General features: G+C 33.5%; 2 protein-coding genes across 2 annotated transcripts; both read left to right on the top strand.

Annotated features, from left to right (window-relative positions):
• Positions 1 to 516: 516 nt before the first annotated feature.
• LOC147070273 (cytochrome P450 4C1-like) lies at positions 517 to 10,427 on the top strand. Its single transcript, XM_085949375.1, has 8 exons — positions 517 to 621; positions 1,500 to 1,685; positions 3,087 to 3,283; positions 4,114 to 4,189; positions 5,035 to 5,233; positions 6,834 to 6,985; positions 9,437 to 9,619; positions 9,740 to 10,427. Exons 2-8 carry the CDS (start codon positions 1,526 to 1,528, stop codon positions 9,910 to 9,912), a joined length of 1,140 nt encoding a protein of 379 aa, XP_085805501.1. The 5' UTR covers positions 517 to 621; positions 1,500 to 1,525; the 3' UTR covers positions 9,913 to 10,427.
• Positions 10,428 to 17,591: 7,164 nt separating this feature from the next.
• On the top strand, positions 17,592 to 19,698 carry LOC147070272 (protein C10). Its single transcript, XM_085949577.1, has one exon. It carries the CDS (start codon positions 17,785 to 17,787, stop codon positions 18,133 to 18,135), a length of 351 nt encoding a protein of 116 aa, XP_085805703.1. The 5' UTR covers positions 17,592 to 17,784; the 3' UTR covers positions 18,136 to 19,698.
• Positions 19,699 to 20,936: the final 1,238 nt, after the last annotated feature.

Here is a 20,936-nt window from a genome sequence, read left to right as displayed (position 1 = left end):
TTTTTAATTGATAAAAATGCAAGTGAAGATTGAATTCATAATAATATATATGCAAATTTAAAAAAATGTATGATAACATCTAGTCTTATTTAGCATTTATTATAATATTTAATATTTTTAACAAAGAGTGTCAGGCAATATCTATAATAGTTAGTTACCTTATATCTATCATCAATTTTTAAATAAAATATTTTTTTTAAATACCTAATCAATTGACAGTAAGGTTTTGTCAAAAAATGTCTGTGTGCAAAAGGAAAACGAATATAAATTTAAACTCAATACTTTTCAAGAGACGTTTTGGACAGCTTTGTATGAGAGTTTCTATGTTTCTGTTGGAATTTATTAATTCAGAAGCGTTAATTCGATTAATTTTCTTATCTCATTTATATAATATGAGTTCGCAAAATATTTTTTTATAAATTATCATGAGATTCTATGGTTGTCACCATAATTTATCACCTTTTCTTTATAATATACATATTTATTGTTTTAAATAATTATTTATTTTAGCTTTAACGAAGCCGTCTGATGTTGATTTCGTACTCAGTACTGAACTGAATAAAGCCGATACTTACAAATTTACGAAACCTTTGGTGGGAGATGGTCTTATTAGCGGAAAATGTATGTATACAATTCAATCTAATTGAGACTAATAACAGTACTTTCATTAACATAATAATTATATTAATTAAACAAAAAAATGCCCACTATTGCGTCACAAGTGACAGCATCTCACACCAATCAATGGTCCACCCATGCTTTAACCCTTTACTGCATAGTGTTGCAAATTTGCGACATTTCAAACTATTTCGATATAGCCAATGCCATATATGTAAATTATCAAATAATATCCTTTTTCGATGCCTAGAAAACTGTTTTACCATAAACATCCTACTTTACCGATTTTGTTTGGACATTTCAAGAAATAAAGCATTTCTGCATTATAGTCTCTGTATTTCTGCTTTGACAGTTGACGAATTCATATGTACGTGAAAATCCGCATTTGTAATAGGTGATACATCAGTGAAACGGCAAATAATTTTCAACTATAGGCGCGACGAAATTTTGGACTCGCTGCCATTCGGAGAGAGAACGTCGAGCTGGGAACACGTCAATTTGTTTCGTGATGGCGACGGGGGTATTAATTCTTAAATCGTGTAAAGATGACTAAAAACGTTACCCATTTACTTTAATAAGAAAACATGTGAATGAATATATTATTATTGTTACTAATAGAACAATAAACAGAACATTAAATGGACACATTTTGGATTTATATGACAAATTATATTTCGTTTGGCATGCGTCATTTGCACCCGCGACCCGCAATCCGCGCATCGCCTAGCAACGATCTTTTTAGACCGTGCCTCAACTGAGCATAGCCTTAATATAACATGCAATGGAAACTTCATAATATTATATATCGTAAAACTTACAATATTATTATTATTTTTACAAAGTATATGTGTGCAGACTTAAAATTAATTTGAATGTTTCAGTGTCAGTTTGGAAGCCACACCGAAAGATGATTTTGCCAGCATTTCACCAAACGGTCTTGAATAATTTTATAGAAATATTTGTGAATACAAGTGACATATTGGTAAAGAAATTAACAAGTAAAATTGGAAAAGGAACTTTCGATGTGTCTGACTTTATCAGTTCTTGTACTTTGGATATGATTTGTGGTAAGTAGTTTCAAATTTACTACATTTTAAACCAATGGTAGTAATAACTACTTTTAGTTTAATAAACCAGTTATTGATTTAAATTATGTACGAATACATTCCCACCAATGTTTTAAATTAAACATACATTTCAAGAGTGCGTAACATATCGAATAACAATTTTATATCGTTATCTTCGTAGTGATAATCAACAAGAATTGAATAATTATTAATAAAAAAAATGTATTTTTTGTTCATTTATAATATTATTGTGGGATGCTGCCAAAAGTTGATAAGTCGATAGTTTAGGTATTTAGAGTTAACGACGGATTATGTGTCTTTATAAAAATATGTATGCTAGAAAAAAAAATCAAGGTCATTCGATAAATAGAGCACGCATAAATCACAAATAAATTTAAATTATGCTAGATTTTAGAGGGCATGCCAAACTTCAAATTACAATAATTACTCCATAACACAATTTCGAGACTTATATTATAATATTATATTCTTCCGCATAGCTTAGTAAAAAAATCCTCAATCTGCTATAGGTAAATAGAGATTGTGATCGAAAAATAATCAGCAAACGCTAATCTCGAATCTCAAGAGATTAATTTTAAGACTTATTCTTATTTCTCGAGAAATCATCAATGAGATTCTCAAAAAAATCGATAAATTGAGGGGCTTAGTATCATAACTCCATCTCCATAATCTCCATCAATGTGTGTTTTTGGCAAACCAAAAAAAAAACTGTTTTCATGCTACAGTTACGAATAAACAGTTTGATTATAGTTTTATTAGATGGAGGATCGCAAAATAAATTGCCTGTAGTAAAATACAGATGTTATTTTTCGTCAAACATTCAAGATATCTTCAATTTATACTTGGAGATTCTTAGTTTTGATGTGAGTCTATGGAGATTATTAGTTTAGAAAATACGCCATAAGGATATCATGAGTTATATTTTATTAATTATATTAATTAAGTAAAACTTGAATAAAACTGGGGAACAGATGCTTACACTTTGATAGATAAACAAATACTGTCGACCATGACAGTTCAATGCTGCATTCTCATTGGCTGGAATAGAGATTCTTAGCTTAGAAAATCATAGGGCGTTGGAGAATATAAGTTTTGAAAATAAACACAGATTTCACATTCATTTTGTATGGGAGATTGTCAGCTTAGAAAAGTAATTTATACTTTGAATGGTAGGTATGAGCACGGAGAACAATGCTGCATTCATAACTCATTTTGGGTATATGCTGGAGATTATAAGTTTTGATACCAACGCCCTCAATAATTGTCACTTGGCTTAGCTGCCCAAGAAAATTTGATATCTTGACCTTCGTTATATATGTATATATATGTAATTTTTTTTCTTACATACTAATAATTTATTGTATCTCTTATTCTTTCCAGAAACTGCTATGGGTGTAAACATAAATAGTCAGACATACGAAGATGCACCTTACTTAAAAGCTCTGTGTGCTTATTCTGATTTACTTACAAAACGATTTTTTCAAGTATGGCTACGTCCAGACTGGCTTTATAATCTGACACCATACGCCAAACAGCAAAGAGATTATATTACAATACTTAATGAATTTACAGAAAACGTAAGAGATTCAAGTTTTTCCTTAGATATATATATAATTCGTCAGTGTTCTGGCAGAAGACAATAATTCGAAAAAATTACATATTGAGTTAGTTATACCAAAATGTTCCTTATTTCAAACTTTACCGTCTGGAAACCTTCTTAATAAATAAACAGTCTTTTTTTTAAAGTCATCCTTTTTACGATTACTTAATAAACTCACATGATAGACCATTTGAATCATTTTAACAACTTCAAAATCAAATTACTCAGAACTAGTATTCTCCAGTTAGTGTGTTCTGCCAGAACAGAGACGATATGTTATAGTCCTCATCATGACCCCACATCTTGAAACGGGCCCCCAGGCCAGGATCTTCGGCGGGCCCCTACCTATCGCTAGGCTTAAAGGCACTATGACGTTCTGTAATTTTTGATGATTTTTTTTGTATTTTTTAATAAATCCACTTGAATTATGAAGTTTTCGAATATCGCCACACAATAATCAAAATTTGCATCACATACATGTTTTAAAATGTTATATTCTTAAAGTAAAATTGCGTAGCAGGCGACTTTTTTACCATAAACCAGAAAATTTGTGATGTGTGTTTATCTCACTTGTTAGGTCGAGCCGCCACGACGGGCCCCCTTGACCTCGGGCCTCCAGGCTACAGCCCTATCAGACCCCCCATTGTGGGGGGCATGGTCCTTATTCTTCTTATTCTTTTGTTCGTTATTCGAGACTAGCTCTGGGTTTGAAATGCTCTACCGCATCGCTTGCCATGAAGATAATCGGTCATCTTCGAAAGACAGTTGTCGCCATCCGTGATAATTATCCTGGTGTTTGATTTCCAGGTTATTCGAATGAAGAAACAAGAATTCTACGACAAGAAAAATAATTTCAGTGATGACATGGTGACTTTCGATAGTAGTGAGTTACGTTTAAAAATAATTTAATAAGTATACGATTTAGATAATACAAATAAAAAAAAATTGTCGAAACCAAATTCAATACAACGGTTAAAAAAAATATTTCAATTAACAAAAGAGTTCAAAAAATGTTTTATAAAGTTTCTCAATATGTTTACACCTGCGGACCACTGGAAATAGGAGAAACGTTTTGCGGACCGTTAACGAAGAAATAAAAAATATCAATCATATACTGTACGAAAATATTGTCTTGGCTACGTGTTAAAACTGTGAACTAACATGCTCCGCCCATTTTTAACCGCAATTCCATTATAAGCTCCTCCCATTCAGTAAACAACAGCGCCTGGAAACGTAGCCTAGAAGATGTTTCGTCCAGTAGTTCCTACTATCGGAATTTTCCGTCGTTTCTCAGGCGAATAAAAAGATATTTGTGAATTTTTCAAATAATGTAATATACAAACGTGCTAATTTTTAGCATGGACATTTTGACGCCAAAATTTCGGGGAACACCAGAAAAATTTTGCAGATCACCGGTTGAGAAACACAAGTTTAACTTTAGATGATACTATTTAATTATTTGTTGGAACGCTACACTCACTTTAAGCCACGGGTTTCCAAACCATAATCCCCAGGGTTTTTTTCTGCAAAAATTATTATGCTGCATCAAATTTAATAACATTACATTTCCTTCACTATAATATCTTAGTGCACGTCGCATATTAAGATGATTATGCGTCAAATTGTTGAACAGTATTTTGACACGAGTTCCATGTTTTTATAATACAATATGCATGACGGAAATTGGTCGTAACAAAATAAAATAAGGATTTGATTTGATTTTTCTAGATTCGAAACCCAAGAGGAAAGCTTTTTTGGAGATGATTATTGAATTCTCAGAAGAAGGTGGTCACTGGACAGACAAAGAAATTCTTGAAGAAGTTAACACCATGACAATTGCTGGTCATGAGACCACTGCACAAACTGTTTGCTTTATATTGCTGATGCTTGGTATACACCAAGATATTCAAGATAAAGTTTTTGATGAGTAAGTGTCACCGTCCATTCTATGTGGCTCCTGCAGACCCTAGTCATACCAATAAGTATTAGTTAATTTGATTCCACAATGGATACACACACTTTTTAGTATGCTTTCCCCATACCCATACAATCCACGCTTTGATTCTAGCGATGAACACATAGCTTTCTGCAATAACCACCTGTCGAATGCCCACCTACAAGACACACCCACAAGTGGTTATCGAATGCGCAAAGCGTTAATCTATATTTCATTATTTAAGTTTTGAAAATCTATGATTATTTTTAGAGAAAATATCATTTTAAACCCTCAGAAATAAAATAAATCCTAAAACCCATTGAAATTTGAACTTACATATTTCATTGTCCTGGTGAGTGCTCTTTTCATGATTCATGCATTTTTTTGCTAATAACTACGCTATATGTGTTTCAAATACCGCCAATAAAGTTCTACTAATTAAACTACCGCAATTGAAATCATAATAATGATATGGCCAGTATTGTTTATAGCTGGCGTCGGGGATATATTTCTACTTATTTACGTTTAATAAGTATGTTTCTGAGGTTTTTCAAAAGAATCTATTTTATTGGTATCGAAAATAATTGGGCCACCTATTAGGGTATATTTTTTTTCCCGAACATGTCCTATCCTAATAGGATCATATGGGCCTCCACAGAGTAGAGGTTTGTATTAACAGAGAAATAGATGTCAGCCACTTGCTCAACCTATTAGGTCCATACCCTGACTCACGCACAAATTGAAAAACAATATGTGTACTTGCCAGACCCAGGATTCGAACCTAGGACACACGGCTTGATAGTCCAACGCTTAAGCCGCGCGGCCACCGTGGGTGTCATATATTACCGATATGTATATATCGTTTTCTAGATGGAGAAATTAAATTCAATTCCAGTATCATATTATTATACTTTAACAACAAATATAAGATATCTATTAACAAAATAATTATGTTTACTTTTCCATTTCATTAAAATTAAAACAGTAAGAAAAATTGTCCACCAAAAACGCGTTTACGTAAAAGAGTATGTAATGATAAACCACCAATATCGCGGATCATTTATTTCATAATAATAAAAGTGTTTAATAATGTAATACCCCGTTTACACGTGAATGGATTTACTGTTGGCAGTGAGTATGTATTATCGCGGCCATAACAATAAAATGTATGGGCAAACACGTACTAATCCTGCTATTGCAAACTTGCATGCATGAATCAAAAAAGTTTGTAAGCTTCTGCATTTTCATGCGACAGTAGGGATTTTTTCGATCTGCGCCTGCGCAGTAGAACGATAGTGGCGAACCTGCCGGCAAAAAAACGAACTATACTCATTTTGAGGTTAACCAATTTTCAATACCTGTCAAATAGTACTATAAAATGAAAACATCTCGCGTCTCGCTTACTAACTGACTGAGAGAATGAGATTGGAGAAACAGTCAGTACTTTTACATGTAAACAGTTATTGTCACGATAGTTTAAAATACGCACTATATTGCTGCCAGTAAATCCATGCACGTGTACAGGCGATATATTATTAATAACTATAAACGTTTAAATAAAAATTGTACACGTAGTGTACTTATTTTTCAGGATTTATGAAATATATGGCGACTCTAATAGACCAATTGTAAAGGAAGATTTCGCCATGATGCCATACACAGACAGAGTCGTAAAGGAAACTCTTCGACTCTTTCCTCCAGTGCCCCTTATAGCGAGGCAGCCAGCCGATGAAGTCAAGCTTGGTTTGTAATGGTTTATTAAACACTTATCGTATTGTCGTGTCGGGAAAATGTATAGACTATTTTGCTGACAAGGTCTGGAGTTGTCGACCCTCATCGAGGTATGTCACACTTGCAGAATGTGCTGACTGTAGATGAGGTGCTGTGCGATACTTGTGTCACTTGCTGATTATCACGTTGTTGCAATCACGCTGACAGTATTAATATATAGCACAGCTTAATATCTATTAACATACATATTATTGTAATTATTGTTTGGTAGGCGCGCCCATAGAAAAATGTGACGGTTTGTCGGCTCGTTCCAATAAACTGCACCATCGATAATAATATGTTTGAAGCCAATGTGACGCAGCTATCACGGTGGCCAAGGAAGGCATGATTGGGAAAAGTCTTTTTGGTTAAAAAGCATTTTAAGCATTTTGTAATAAATAACTTGATTTCTATACCCAGCATTTCTTCTATACCCAGCATTTGAGCATGGGGCAAGCACAAGTTCGCGCCACTTCCCTCGGTCTAACGCCAACTCTTGCGCCTCCCGCCATGTCAGACCTGCAGCACGTAGGTCGCTTTTGTAGCACCGCTGCAGGGTGAGGGAGGGCCGGCCATGGCAACGAAACCCTTGAGGCTGTGTCATAAGGGTATGAAGTGTCACACTCTTTGGCGGCATCAGGAACACTCTTGCCCTAGCCACGTAAACGTCGTAAAGCGTCTCTTCATGATTACCTTAATCACCGAAGTGTCAATAAGCTAATATAAATATTATAATATCTTAGTGTACAATAATGACTGAACGTCGAACTTCTCAGAAGATAAATAAAATATGTCTTTGTTTATTTATTCTATTTCTTAAAAAAGTTTTTAAACACTTGAATGATTTAATATCAATAAAGAAAAATAAATGTCACAGTTTATGACTTAACGCTGCGAACAATGAATGCGTCAGCCAAATTGAATCGTTCTAAAAACCGATGACGACACTGGGTCACTTTGTCAATAGTGAATAGCAGTATATTTATTTTTTATATTTCACATTATTATTAATTTAAGTGAAATTATAAAATAAACTAACATTGCGTAGGTAATATTTATATTGTAAATCAGCGTTCATTCGAACTCAGATTTATTTCTAATGTATTTATATGACATTAAAAGTATGCTTCTCTTATATTATCGTTCTTATTTATTATTCAGCTACGACCTACTACCCATGTAGTGCTGCTGTGTTTTTTTGAATTTTGATTTATTATATGAATGTATTTGAGTGGTTTAGAAATAAATGCGAGAGTTGGTATTTTCGTAAAAGTTTGGCGATTCATTAAATCTTAAATGTGAAATTGTTAAAAATTAGCTCGCCAACATTGTTATAAAACAGAAACTGGTGTTTTTGTTTCTAGAGTCCTAATTTCATGCGCCGATCAGAAAGTGTGTAAAAAATGCTACACACAACGCTACCATAGGAACATTGGACCACGGTTTAAGAAGTATACAATGACCTCATTGTAATCCTGTGCAAACTGAAAATCTATTTGGATTGCAATCGCTTCGCGCCCATGAACGAAGTATTGTTCATAATATTGCTACATGTTCTACTTCGCTAAGTGAGTGATACACATATGAATAACAATGAAAAGTTGAGCGATGTCTTCAAAAATGCAGGCGGTGCGTAGCACTTGCATGGTATTAGAGGAGCCGCCGCTGATTGAGATACAGGTTCTGAAAGGTAACTTGCAACATGTAGTGAGCAGAACATACAATATTTCTGAGAGAATTTTTGTATACAACATCTCAATACTACATGCCGCATGTTTATAAAATCTTATTATTAAGCTTGAATTGCGTTCTCCTTTAATTATATATAAGGATTTTAAAACTAATCGAAATATGTTCAAGGGTAATAATTAAACATTATATTAATTATTATTATTTTATCGAAGGCTTTATGCTAATTCTTTACTCATAATTATAACTTACAGAATTGTTGCTTCCTGATTGTCTACAGTTAATTTTATAATACGAGTATATTATATTATTATAGGCCAACACTTAAGATGCTAAAATGCTTGCTTTAAGTTTTAAGTTATATACTAATCATAAAATATTGATTTTTAGAATTACGGCTTCTGTTATCATTAATTATTACTTGTCTTATAGTGATGCTAGGCTTTATTAGGTTTGCTTCTATAATTAATATATGAATTTATATACATTAATGGCTCAATGATTCCATTAATTTTCTGATTTATTAAGTTGTCAAATGGTTACTATAAAATTGTTAAACATTAATATTTCTCGTAGTCAATCCTGCTCATATTTATATGAGTCAGCTCGATAATGATAACGGCATCTTTAGGGTTCTGGTGGATGTATTAATATATTATACTAGGTACCTACTTGACGCTTTCAAAGATAAAATCTTTTCGTGTAAGTAATAATTTCATCGATTTTATTTTATAGAAAACTACACCCTACCAGCTGGGGTCGAATGCTTGATAGGAATCTATGGTATTCATACAGATCCAAAAATATGGGGAGAAAAATCTAAAGAATTTAATCCTGATAACTTTTTACCAGAACGATGTGTCAGTCGACACTCATGTGCCTATATCCCATTCAGTGCTGGACCTAGAAATTGTATAGGTAGGTATTCATTTGTTTTTAAACCTGTTGATATTTTAAGTTTGTCGTTGTAATTTTGGTTGCTTTTTAAAATTTTAAATTTCAATGGTCATATCATATTGTCATAAATATATTTTTCAGCAAAACAATACGCCATGGTGTCTATGAAAGTGATGATGACATCCATTTTGAGGACAATGAGAATACATTCGGATGTTCTTTATAAAGACATTGATGTGGTATACGAAATCTCTGCGAAATCAGCCAGAGGATATCCAATATCGGTTGAGCCAAGAATAATTAATGCCAGCTGAAATTAAACAACTTTTAAAACAAGAGGTGCTGAGGAAAAATAAAAGTGACCAAGTTGAGTAAACCGACTTGAATGTTAAATAGGTATATAGTGATTGTTAATTCTACGAGTAGGTATAATATAACTGTTTCCAACGTCCTGTAATTGAGGTCTCGTTCGCAAATTAATGATCCTACTCCACGAGAAACCATTACTGTGTCTTTTATTATTTATTAATGTTTTAGTGGTCGAGAAAATAATTTTATCCACGTCATTTAATGTCCACGGAATATCCTCAAATTTTGAGAATAAAATCCTTATAATCTTTTCATACAAATCAGTTATATCTCTGAGTCTTCTTCCATGCATAAATAGGCGTGTAATAATAATATTGTGTAAAATAAATCATTTTCAAAAACCTCATAACTATTAGAAAAAAATCTTTTTTTTTTAAATTATATTACATGTTCTCGTTTAATCTTCATAGCCTTATTATTTAATCGTTGTATTATAATTTAATAATAAATTTGTACAATTAAATAAAAAAAAGTTATTTTATTTTTCTTTCTTTACTGCCTACTTCTTTCACTTTTATTTATTGGGTCTAGGGCGATTTGGCACCGGACAACTGGACGCCACGGAATTCGAAAATAAATAGACGTTATGTACTTATAGGTACTTAAAAAAATATTCAATATTATTATTTATACTTCAATGATTATATTATGATTTTATAGTTGGTAAGAATATAAATATGCAGATGTAAAAAATGATTTAATTATGTATATGTTTAAGTTCCAACGAAAAAAGAGTTTTTTATGTTATATAAAGCCTTGTGCGTCAATTACATTGAGCTTCTTTACGAGCTGTTTGTTGGCGAATTTATAATCTGCCTGTAAAGTCGCCCAGTGTAATCATCGAACAAGCTAACATGTTTGATGATTACACTGGGCGACTTTACAGGCAGATTATAAATTCGCCAACAAACAGCTCGTAAAGAAGCTCAATGTAATTGACGCTTTAGGCATGGTAATTCTCAATCCGCGATAAAGAATTCATTATGTTAAGAGTAAAATGAATTCAAACTACTAAGTAGTAGATAGAAACTGATTAAAATACCTCGTCTACACGTGTCTACGACAGTGCGGCGTCCAATTGTCCGGAGGCCAGTCGTCCCATTCCCTATTTATTTGTATGATTCGCGGCCAGTTTCGTTGATACTGTTATGTCAAGTGACAGTGGCGAACTCAGGCTTTAATATTGGGGGGAGCCCAAGGAGGAGATTGTAAATTAGTCACTTTCACAGGCTCTTTTTCTTCTTCATATAATTATTTTTACATAATATTTTCACAATACACGGCGGCATATTTGTACAGTTTCTCCTAGTTTTTATTAAATTGAAGGCATAGTGGCGGTAACCATTGAGCCTGTCATCAGCGACTGGCGGATTGGAAGTGACTAATAGCGACCATGCTGGACATGTACGCCTAGTGTGCTAAAACATTACTCAAATAATATCGGCTGTGCTACCCGCTTGGTCTAGAGAGCTACAATATTTATGCCGAATTCCACTGAAAAAAATGTTATTTTGATTTACACCACCCCGACTATAAATAGTGGGTGTAGTCTTTTTTTTCGCCGAGCGTTTATCGTCGATTTCTGGTTTTTTAATACTGAGGTTCCAAAATAATAATTGAAAATGGACAAAAAAAGTATTATTGCATTTAACTTACACCTAAACCTACTCAACACAACACAGCCTAATTTCTCGTTTATCGGTATTTTGTCTATTGCACTCGGTGTACCTACACCATGGCCCCCACATCCTGAAACGAGCCCTCAGGCTAGGATATTTGGCGCGCCCCCTACCTACCGCTAAGATTAAAGGCAGTGTGAAACACTACATTAACGTTTTTCAAATTGTGTTTTAGTTCAACAGTGAATTATTAGCGATTTTTAATACATCTACTTTAATAATTGAGCTGTCGAGTATCGACACATAATAATCAGAAAATATATTGCACAATTATATAATTTAAAATGTTCATGGTCATGAAGTATAATAGCGCCATTCGACTTTTTTTTACTATTAAAGCTAATTTATGATGTGTGTTTATCTCACTTATCTGGTCAACCCGACACCCCGGGCCCCCCACAGCCCGGGCTAGAGCCCTGTCTGCCCTCCCCAGCCATTGCCTACACCACTCCGGAATTCGGGTAGACACCGAGAATTTTTTGACAGTTCCATTAGGGATTGGGTTTCTAAAAAACCCGACATTAGTGTTTCGAAATTTTTGTGTTAGAAATTAAAATCTAATATTTTTTTCTAAAAAGGGTGCTGGAGAATATTACAGATCATGTTTTTGCCTGTAGTCGAAGGGCAACGGAAGTAAACTAGAGATCGAACTCGACAAAAAATTACAGTCCTGTTAAACCTTTTATGTCAATTAATACGTTTTGTTTCAACCAGTGAGCTGAATTTTTGAATGGAAAGATATTTTCATTATAACTAAGTTTAGGTAGGTAGCTATTTCTATATAGTATACCAAATGAATAAATGATTCTCCTCGACTTGCCGCCCTTCGAGTAACTGCCGACGCCCAAGCGACGCTCAATCTGCCCACCCCTACGGGACGTCATTGGTTATGTCTCTCAGGGAATAAAGCAAAGGAATCAGGTGACTAGTGTCGAAAGGAACCTGATGTGAAGAGCCAACATCTGGTATATTATCGATCCTTGTCGAAAAGTAAGCAAATTATTATTTTCACTCCTGAGAGTAGCCATTCGCGCAAACCATTCAGTCCATGCACTGGATTAAACACATTAAAAAATAACATGCATTCTTTGATCGAACCACAGGCCCTTGGCTTCGGTGACGGCCGTTCAATCAACCAGGCCATCGTGAATACCAGTAGGTACTTAATCCCAATAATAATTGCCATAAATCATTATCGTTCGGGAATTCGCTTTTCCATATTATGAAACATTATAATTATTATTTTGTACAATTCTGATTTCAAAATGGAAAAAAAAGAATTCAGCCAAGTCAAAAGAGCATACATTTAGAGATGGCTTCAAATTCATTAGTTTCTTCGAAAAATTGCAAACGCCACCAATCTGATAATAGCAAACGTTTATTAGAACCAAAATATACAGATATAAAAGAATATATTCAGAAATTTCATATGTCTGACCAGCATTCATTGGATTCAAGGAAACAAAAAAATGAAAATGAACGTCGGGATATTGTAACACCGTGTATATACTGTAATAGACCTTGGACAGGTTATTTAAATCAATTGCACATGTCAGGTATTAATAATTATTTTTGTATAATTATTTAGCTACCTATTTATTTTGTGAATTTATTATTATTACCTATTATTACACACTCATTAAAACTTATAAATCATTTTTATTACACTAATGTTGAAGTAACTATTCCTACACTAGACAACCAGTAATAATAATTATAGACCTCCATAATTTTAATTTCATTTTTTTACAATGATTCAATCGATTGTAGTCATTCGCTCAACGTTCATTGTATAATAAGGGGATACTTACCATTACAAACACCTATATCTGTGAATAGCTTGATCCAGCATCATCATCTTCCATTTTTCGTGAATCCCGGCATGTATCTATAAAAGACGGTAAAAATCCCTTCAAATTAGGTCATAGTCATTGAAATATGCCCTACATCAGCGATTTCCAAACTGGGGCGCGCCTCCCTGGGGAGGTGCGGAGTGTTGCAGAGGGAGGCACGAACAGTTTAACACAATTAATGTAGCCACAGGTTTTCAGTTTGCAACGCCGCGGCCGCTAGTAATAAACTACATAAAAAACCGTCCTATAAAAGGTTGTTTGCAAACCTGTCTGAAAATATGGAGACTAATTTAATTATACCTCACTTCTATACTATTGTGAAGCGCGCTGGCTATCTCGTGAAAAAGGTGAAATAAAAGCGTCAAATCATAATATTGAAATTTGAGGCAAATTCGTTTAGGAACGATAATTTTGTTGTTAAACTTGTCTATTTGGTTGAAATTTAAAAAAAAATGAGTGAATAAGTCAATGCACGGACCACTAATGTATTCATTGATTTAAAAAGACAAAGTGAAGGCTTTCATAAAAAAATGGAGCTATGGAAAATAAAATTACAAAAAAAAAGTTCGTCATGTTTCCATTTTTAAATGATTTCTGCGCCAGAAATATTGGAGCAAACAAAAATCTATTTACTGAGTTCTTGGTTAGTTTGTTAATGCACTTTTCACATTATTTTATTAATAGTAAAAATGTCGCTTTGTTTCGGAGCAATTAAATATTTTAAATATGTGGTTGTGCATTGCAATTTGATGTGATACCTATAATATGATGATTGATATACTTAAATGATAGCTCCCATGTATAATTTAGGAAACACTACATTAGAGCACCACACTGCCCTTAACCTCAGCGATAGGTAGGTGGGCTGGCCAAAGATCCTGGCCTGGGGGCCCATTTCGGGATGTTGAACCCATGATAGAATCGATTTGGATAGACTACAGGTATTGAAATTGATTGTGCTAATAAACAAGCACATTCATCGCATGAAAAACAAATTAATTTAAAAATGAATATAATATAAGTAGTAAACAGTAAAGCTTTGTTTATTTTTATATTTTTTTTTTCATTTTTTGTATTATTAGTACATTGTTGACTATTTAAAAAGGTGTCTGTATTATTTAATGAAATAAACGGGGGAGGGGGAGGCGCCAAGATTAGATTTTTTTTAAAGGAGGCATAGTAACATAAAGTTTGGAAACCACTACCCTACATAGTAGGTACACGCAGTAGCTTTGTATAATATAATGACCCTGCAGTAGATTGCAAACTTTTGAAATATAATCGATGGGTCAGTATGCAGATAAATCGTTGAGTTATTCGCGTCCGGAAAATTGCACTATGTAATTGGCCGTATCACAGTTCACCATTAGATGTTGTATAGATAGACAGCCGATGGCCGATGGCATTGAGATCAAATTAATGTCTAAATAATTAAACAGTTTGAAAATGTAATAAAAACCACCGGACTCTAAGAGAAACACAGAAGAAGATGGGTAGGTAAGTACATTAGAAATAAAATCAAATCATATAAATTAATCACATAAATGTGTAGCAATCATACCATTAAGTATTAAATGACAGTGATACACTTTAATGTGTATGCTTTGTTGTTAAAAAAAAACAATAGAGCGATAGTGATTGTCAGCATTTCCTCAATCATAATTCATAACTTTATCAGTAGGGTCTGTCATGATTTGTTAATTGCGACAATATGTATCTCTAGTAATATAATATGTACTGCATTTGTATAAATTGGAAGGACAATCCATGAATCCTCACTCATCCATAAATAATAATAATAATAAATCCATACAGTCCGTCACGCGACATAGTCAAGCGTCATTCCACTCGAATTAAGTCTCTCAGTTCATTAATATAATCAATCTCTTGATCACATCGATCTCACCAGTACCTACATCCAGTGACGTCCCTAGACAAAATGCCGCCCCTAGGCAGTGTCAAAATGCCACCCCATTTTTTGTACAGTATTTTTTATCATCCTTTCATGACTCCAATATCTAAGAAATGTGTTGTATGGATACATTACTAACAAAATATATATCACTAAATCTAATTTAAATGCCATCTATACTTCAATAGACAATATTGCGACGCCACGGTTTTCAGAGTGACTGGCAAAAATATTTGGATATATTAATTAGATAAGTATGTAACTACCTATAATTCAAATATAATTCTCAAATCTACACGTGTCATTGCTGGTCATCAAGGATGTGACGTCCAAGGACAACGGAAGTAAACTAGTCATCGCAAACCCGACAAAAAATACACTCCGATTAAACATTCTATGTTAATTAATACATTTCGCTTCCAACCAGTAACCTGAATTTTTTGATTGAGAGATATTTCCGTGATTACTAAGTTTAGGTACCTATTTCTATATAAACCTAATGATTCTTCTCGATTTGCCGCCCTTCGAGTAACAGCCGCCCCCAAGCGACGCTCAACCTGCCTAGCCTCACGGGACGTCACTGCCTACATCATCTCACGCTGTCATCCTTATTATTGTACCTATTTGCAGTATTCTTGTAACGATAAATAAACTCTCTCCTCCAAACAACTTCAAACAAGACGACATTTATTATCTCTCTTCTCGACGTCATCATCCCCAAAACTGTGCTACGGCGAAATGTAAAACTTAAAATAAAATTTACGTGTACCTACCGAAATGTCCAGTAAGTAGTGTTTTTGTCATTTCTCAAGGATTTTCTATGTTTGCAGGGTTGGACAAAGCGGCTTCAGTTACTTTAAAAAAATGTCATGGTTGCTCCAATGAAGAAAGATTATCATACTGTCCTCGACGAAGAAAATTTAATTGTTCTGAATTAGATGTCTGGGATAAATTGAGTACCTTGGTATCAAAGTGGGATATACGCCACCTCCCACTAAATTCATGTTTTAATTGATTATGGTAGTGAAAGTGATGCTCTTTTCAAAAAATCCACCAAAAGTATCAAAAACGGTAGTTTTCATAAAGATTTTTGAGTTTAAAGTTGGTATGTTATATGAAAAACGGTCACTTTTTACACTTGTTTGTCAGTCTCCTGTAAAATTTTGTAAATGGCTTATGTCCCACTTTGATACCAAGGTACTCAATTACATAATGATTAATAATTTATTTAAAATCTATTATTTCCCAATAAAAATAATTGTAATGGAATAAACTGTCAATATTTTAAACAATATATAAATTAAATTGTCTAAGTACCTATGTTGTTAAAGCTTTTGTATTCAAGTATATCTAATAACTAAAATTATTGGTTATAATAATATAGTAGATATTAGGATACAGGGCTAATGTAATTATTTTTTTATTATTACAACGTTTTTCTTAGGTCGTATTATTATTTTTCCGGTGGTTGTTTGTCCGGTAAAAATCTTGCAATCGATTTTTAACTAACTTCCCGACTAGCTAGAAATTTGAAACTTTTAGAATATGTCAGACACGATGCCAACGCATTTTTAAAATACTTTTAGCCATCTTTAAGTAGAATTGAATTAATTTTTAGTTAATTCTGTTTTATATGAAAAGTTATTTCAATACCATTATTGGTTGCTAGGGGGTCCTAGCAACTAAATTACTAAATAATATATACGTGCGTTACTATGGAAATCAATATGAAATGACATTTCAATATTACAGAAAAAAAGAATACCTATTAAATTGTATATCTCTATAAGTTGTCTGCTGAGTGAGGGCGCCACATGCTAGCATTTTACATAATATCATTCAATACTTTTTATACTGTGATGCGCTTAGTTCTATATTCGAACACCTGACGATTTATGATGATATCTATTTATAGTGATTTTTTCGCACTTACCTTTCGGTTATCTTATACTGTTTATGTCAGGAAGATGTCAATCCTGTATTGAATATTAAATTAAATTTGTCGAGTTAGCGAAAAGTTTAACCTTTCACCCTTAATTACTTCGCGTATAATTTTTTTTTACATTTGAAATAGGGCGCCAAGCAGCGTCAAGATATTTATTAGTTTACTCTATGACCGTACTACACAACGGCAGCATCGTAAAAATTTAATGTTACGGCAACACAGTGAACGTAAAATTATATTAGTAGGTATATGCATGGTAAAATCTGACATTTAAAATATTTGACAGCCACGTTAGATTCTGACATATTTTTGTTTACTAATTATTTTCTGGCATTTTCGTCGGTCTAGCTACCTGAAAATAGTTTTTAAATCATTATAATACCTTTGATACTTTTATGTACCGCAAAATATAGGTTTTTGCTTGAAAAATGTCGGCGACACATAATTACAGTCTAGATCAAATTCGGTCGATTCTGTGTGACATTATACAAGCGTTGGCTGATCCTGATAATACAATGAAATTAAGTGAGGCAAAATTAGCCGCCGGAAACGAAATGCTAAAAATGATGCAGATAATATTCCCAATGGTCGTAAAGATCGAGATGGATGTTATAAAGAATTACGGATTTCCGAGTGGCAGGGAAGGAATCGTCCAATTCACGCAAATCGTCAGAGAAATGGAGAGAATCGACCCCGAAGTATCGAGCCTTCACAATGAAATAAGATGCCACTTTTTACCGCCGGTTTCTATAACATCTCAGTTTGAAAATTCGCTTTAGTAAATCAGTTTAGGAATTCGACTACCTATGTGAAAAGTGTTAACGAGATTATAATTTATCATTGATTGAACTATGATTGAGTGTAAAGGATGCATCTCTGTGCTATAGAATTATATGCTGATAATGTGTGTTATTATTTGTTGACGTAAAGAGGGCAGCTAGACTATTAAACTAAATGGCATGACTAAATCCAACCACTTGCCTTGTCTATGAATAGCTCTCTATTATCTATGTCCAGTTATTTTATCTTCTGAAGCACTGGTACTCTGGCGCTTACAAACATAAACTAATAGTCCGTTTACACATGCATGGATTTAGTGCATGGACATCAGTACATATTATTGCAACCATGACGATAAGATGCAAATGTATACACATATTATCAAGACTGCTGCATGCATGGATCAAAAAAGTTCAGCAGCTTCTGAATCTTCACGCAATAGTTGTAACTTGCGTGATATCTTGCATGCGCAGTAAAACGATAATGGTGAATGTGCCGGAAAAAATATGAACTACACTGCGCAGCATAGAAAACTTCATGGAACAGCAACCAACGCGTCTTGCTGATTAGCATTTTGTGAGTGAACAGTTATCATCGCGATAGTTTAATTTACACACAATCGGTGGTAGTAAATCCATGTTTGTGTACAGGCGCTAATACCACGTTAGCATGAAGTTTGATAGTTTTCAGATTCAGGAATGGAAACCGTAACAGTATTCAAATTTGCCCTGCATAATTCATGTGCACTAAAAGAAATTGCATCTGCTCTAGTTCACGGTTAAATTCGACCCCTTATAGTCAAAGAAACCTATCTCATTTTTGTCTACTTTGCAGCCATAGATGTATTAAAAGTAGAGATAGGCAACGATTTGGCTTCCTCATAGAACTGAATGAAGCATGCAGACAACAGCCGATAACTCAAACCTCAAAAAAAATGCAGGGCATCACGGAGGATTTACTTTTGTCATTATAACGTACCCATATAATATAATGTTAACCTGGAAATTTTGCTGCAAATTGATTACCAACCTGTTTCACCATACTTTTTCCCCATACTTGCCGGCTTCACCATACTTTCATATACAATGCCGCCCCTAGTTTGCAGCAGACCCCAAACATATTACTTAAGTAAATTTGATTTCACTGACATTAACGAGAAAGTGTTTTCGGGGTTTTCACGCATTGAACTATCTTTTATCTATTGAATTTTTTCACTTAGCATAATATATTATTCTATGTCCAGTATCAGACGTAACTGAAAATCGAGTTATAAAAAATTGAGATACCCTTCTTTTATCCCAAGGGGCCGAATTGTTTCATTATGGTTTTGATAGATAATGGATGTGTTTAAGAGGCGGTAATATACTAGGATTAAATATAAATCAAGATCATTATAAGACAACCTTTACATGCCACGGACGAGCTTGTCAGGCCTGTACTATATGTAATTCACTTTTGTCTAAATGAATTTCCAATAATCCTAATAAGGTCTGCACCTCAAAAATTATTGTTTTGAAATTGATAAACTTTATATTTAATTTATATATTTATATGAATGTATTTCTGAATAAAAATGTATTTTTTTACTATTTTGTTTTTCATATTTAATTCTGGTCTTCTTTGCCGACTCTCCTGCTTCCTCCAGCCAACCCAGTCCTCGACACATTGTTCTACGGTCATTTACTTTGAAGGTTTTTGTGACAGCTTTTCCCCCATCCCAAGTCCGTCAGCAACTTTCCCACCAGTGTTTCTATCATTGATATAGCAGTCAGCTTTCAGTTGTATAAAAACACCTGACTGAAGTTGTCTTCTTCAACTTTCAACCGATTTAGAAGGTGGACAATACACACTCTCGAACTAGTTGCAATAAAATTCATCTATTTACTAAATAACTTTAATACCTACAAAAACTGACATACATCTATACAATAAATAAAATTATTTATATAAGTATTTAAATTAGTTTCAGGATGTTTTAAAATTACATTCCTACGGGTACATCCCGTATCTACACACAAAATAATATACAGGTAACTCATTTATCATAACCCCGACGAGTGAAAATTCGTTATATAATCAGATTATTTGACAGGAACCAATACGTGATACCTACATAATAAGTGCAGTCTTGACTTGACCTAAGTAGGGAAAACGATGTAGATTTTTTTTGCAATGCAGAACAAAATGTTATTTTTTCAGTTTATTCCAATGTTATATTACTTTTTAATCACCTGATTACTTTTTTCAGTCAACGAACAATTCGTGGGTCGGGATGTGTAGTCAGGTAAGTCACAAAACAGCAAAAATGAGATATGAATGCCACTATACTAAAAAAAAAAATCTTTCGTTGTGTATAGTCAGGTAAGCCGTACGTCTCACCATTTGCGAGATGCAGTTTCAGTCAAAACATATTTTATATTTTACGGGGTGTGTACACAGTTAAGTCACATAAGTAGTCAGATAAGTCAACATTTTGTGTGACTTACCTTACTACTCATAGTTGGCTTACCTTCAAACGTCATACCTACTCAGTGTTGATTTTGGTGAATCTAACGTATTTTTAAAGATATTTTGAGCAATTATGAAAAAAAAATAACAACAGAACCTAAGTAAAATAGTCATATTATAATAAATTATGACTTATAAATAAGTATGTGTATTATTTGTAAATAATACAAATTTATCGAATTTGATTTATTTAAATCTAAAAACACGTACACAATATCCAAACAAATAATCTTGCTTCTAGGTTCAACCACATACTCCAATAACTTGTATGTTGACGATTCATTGATAGCAT

The sequence above is a fragment of the Rhyacophila brunnea genome, unplaced genomic scaffold, assembly GCF_057557595.1.
Source record: "Rhyacophila brunnea isolate RB1 unplaced genomic scaffold, BYU_Rbru_1.0 scaffold_22, whole genome shotgun sequence".
In the NCBI taxonomy this organism is placed as follows: Eukaryota; Metazoa; Arthropoda; class Insecta; order Trichoptera; family Rhyacophilidae; genus Rhyacophila; species Rhyacophila brunnea.
The sequence above is the reverse complement of the archived record's forward strand: the minus strand, read 5'-3'. Positions and strand labels throughout refer to the sequence as shown.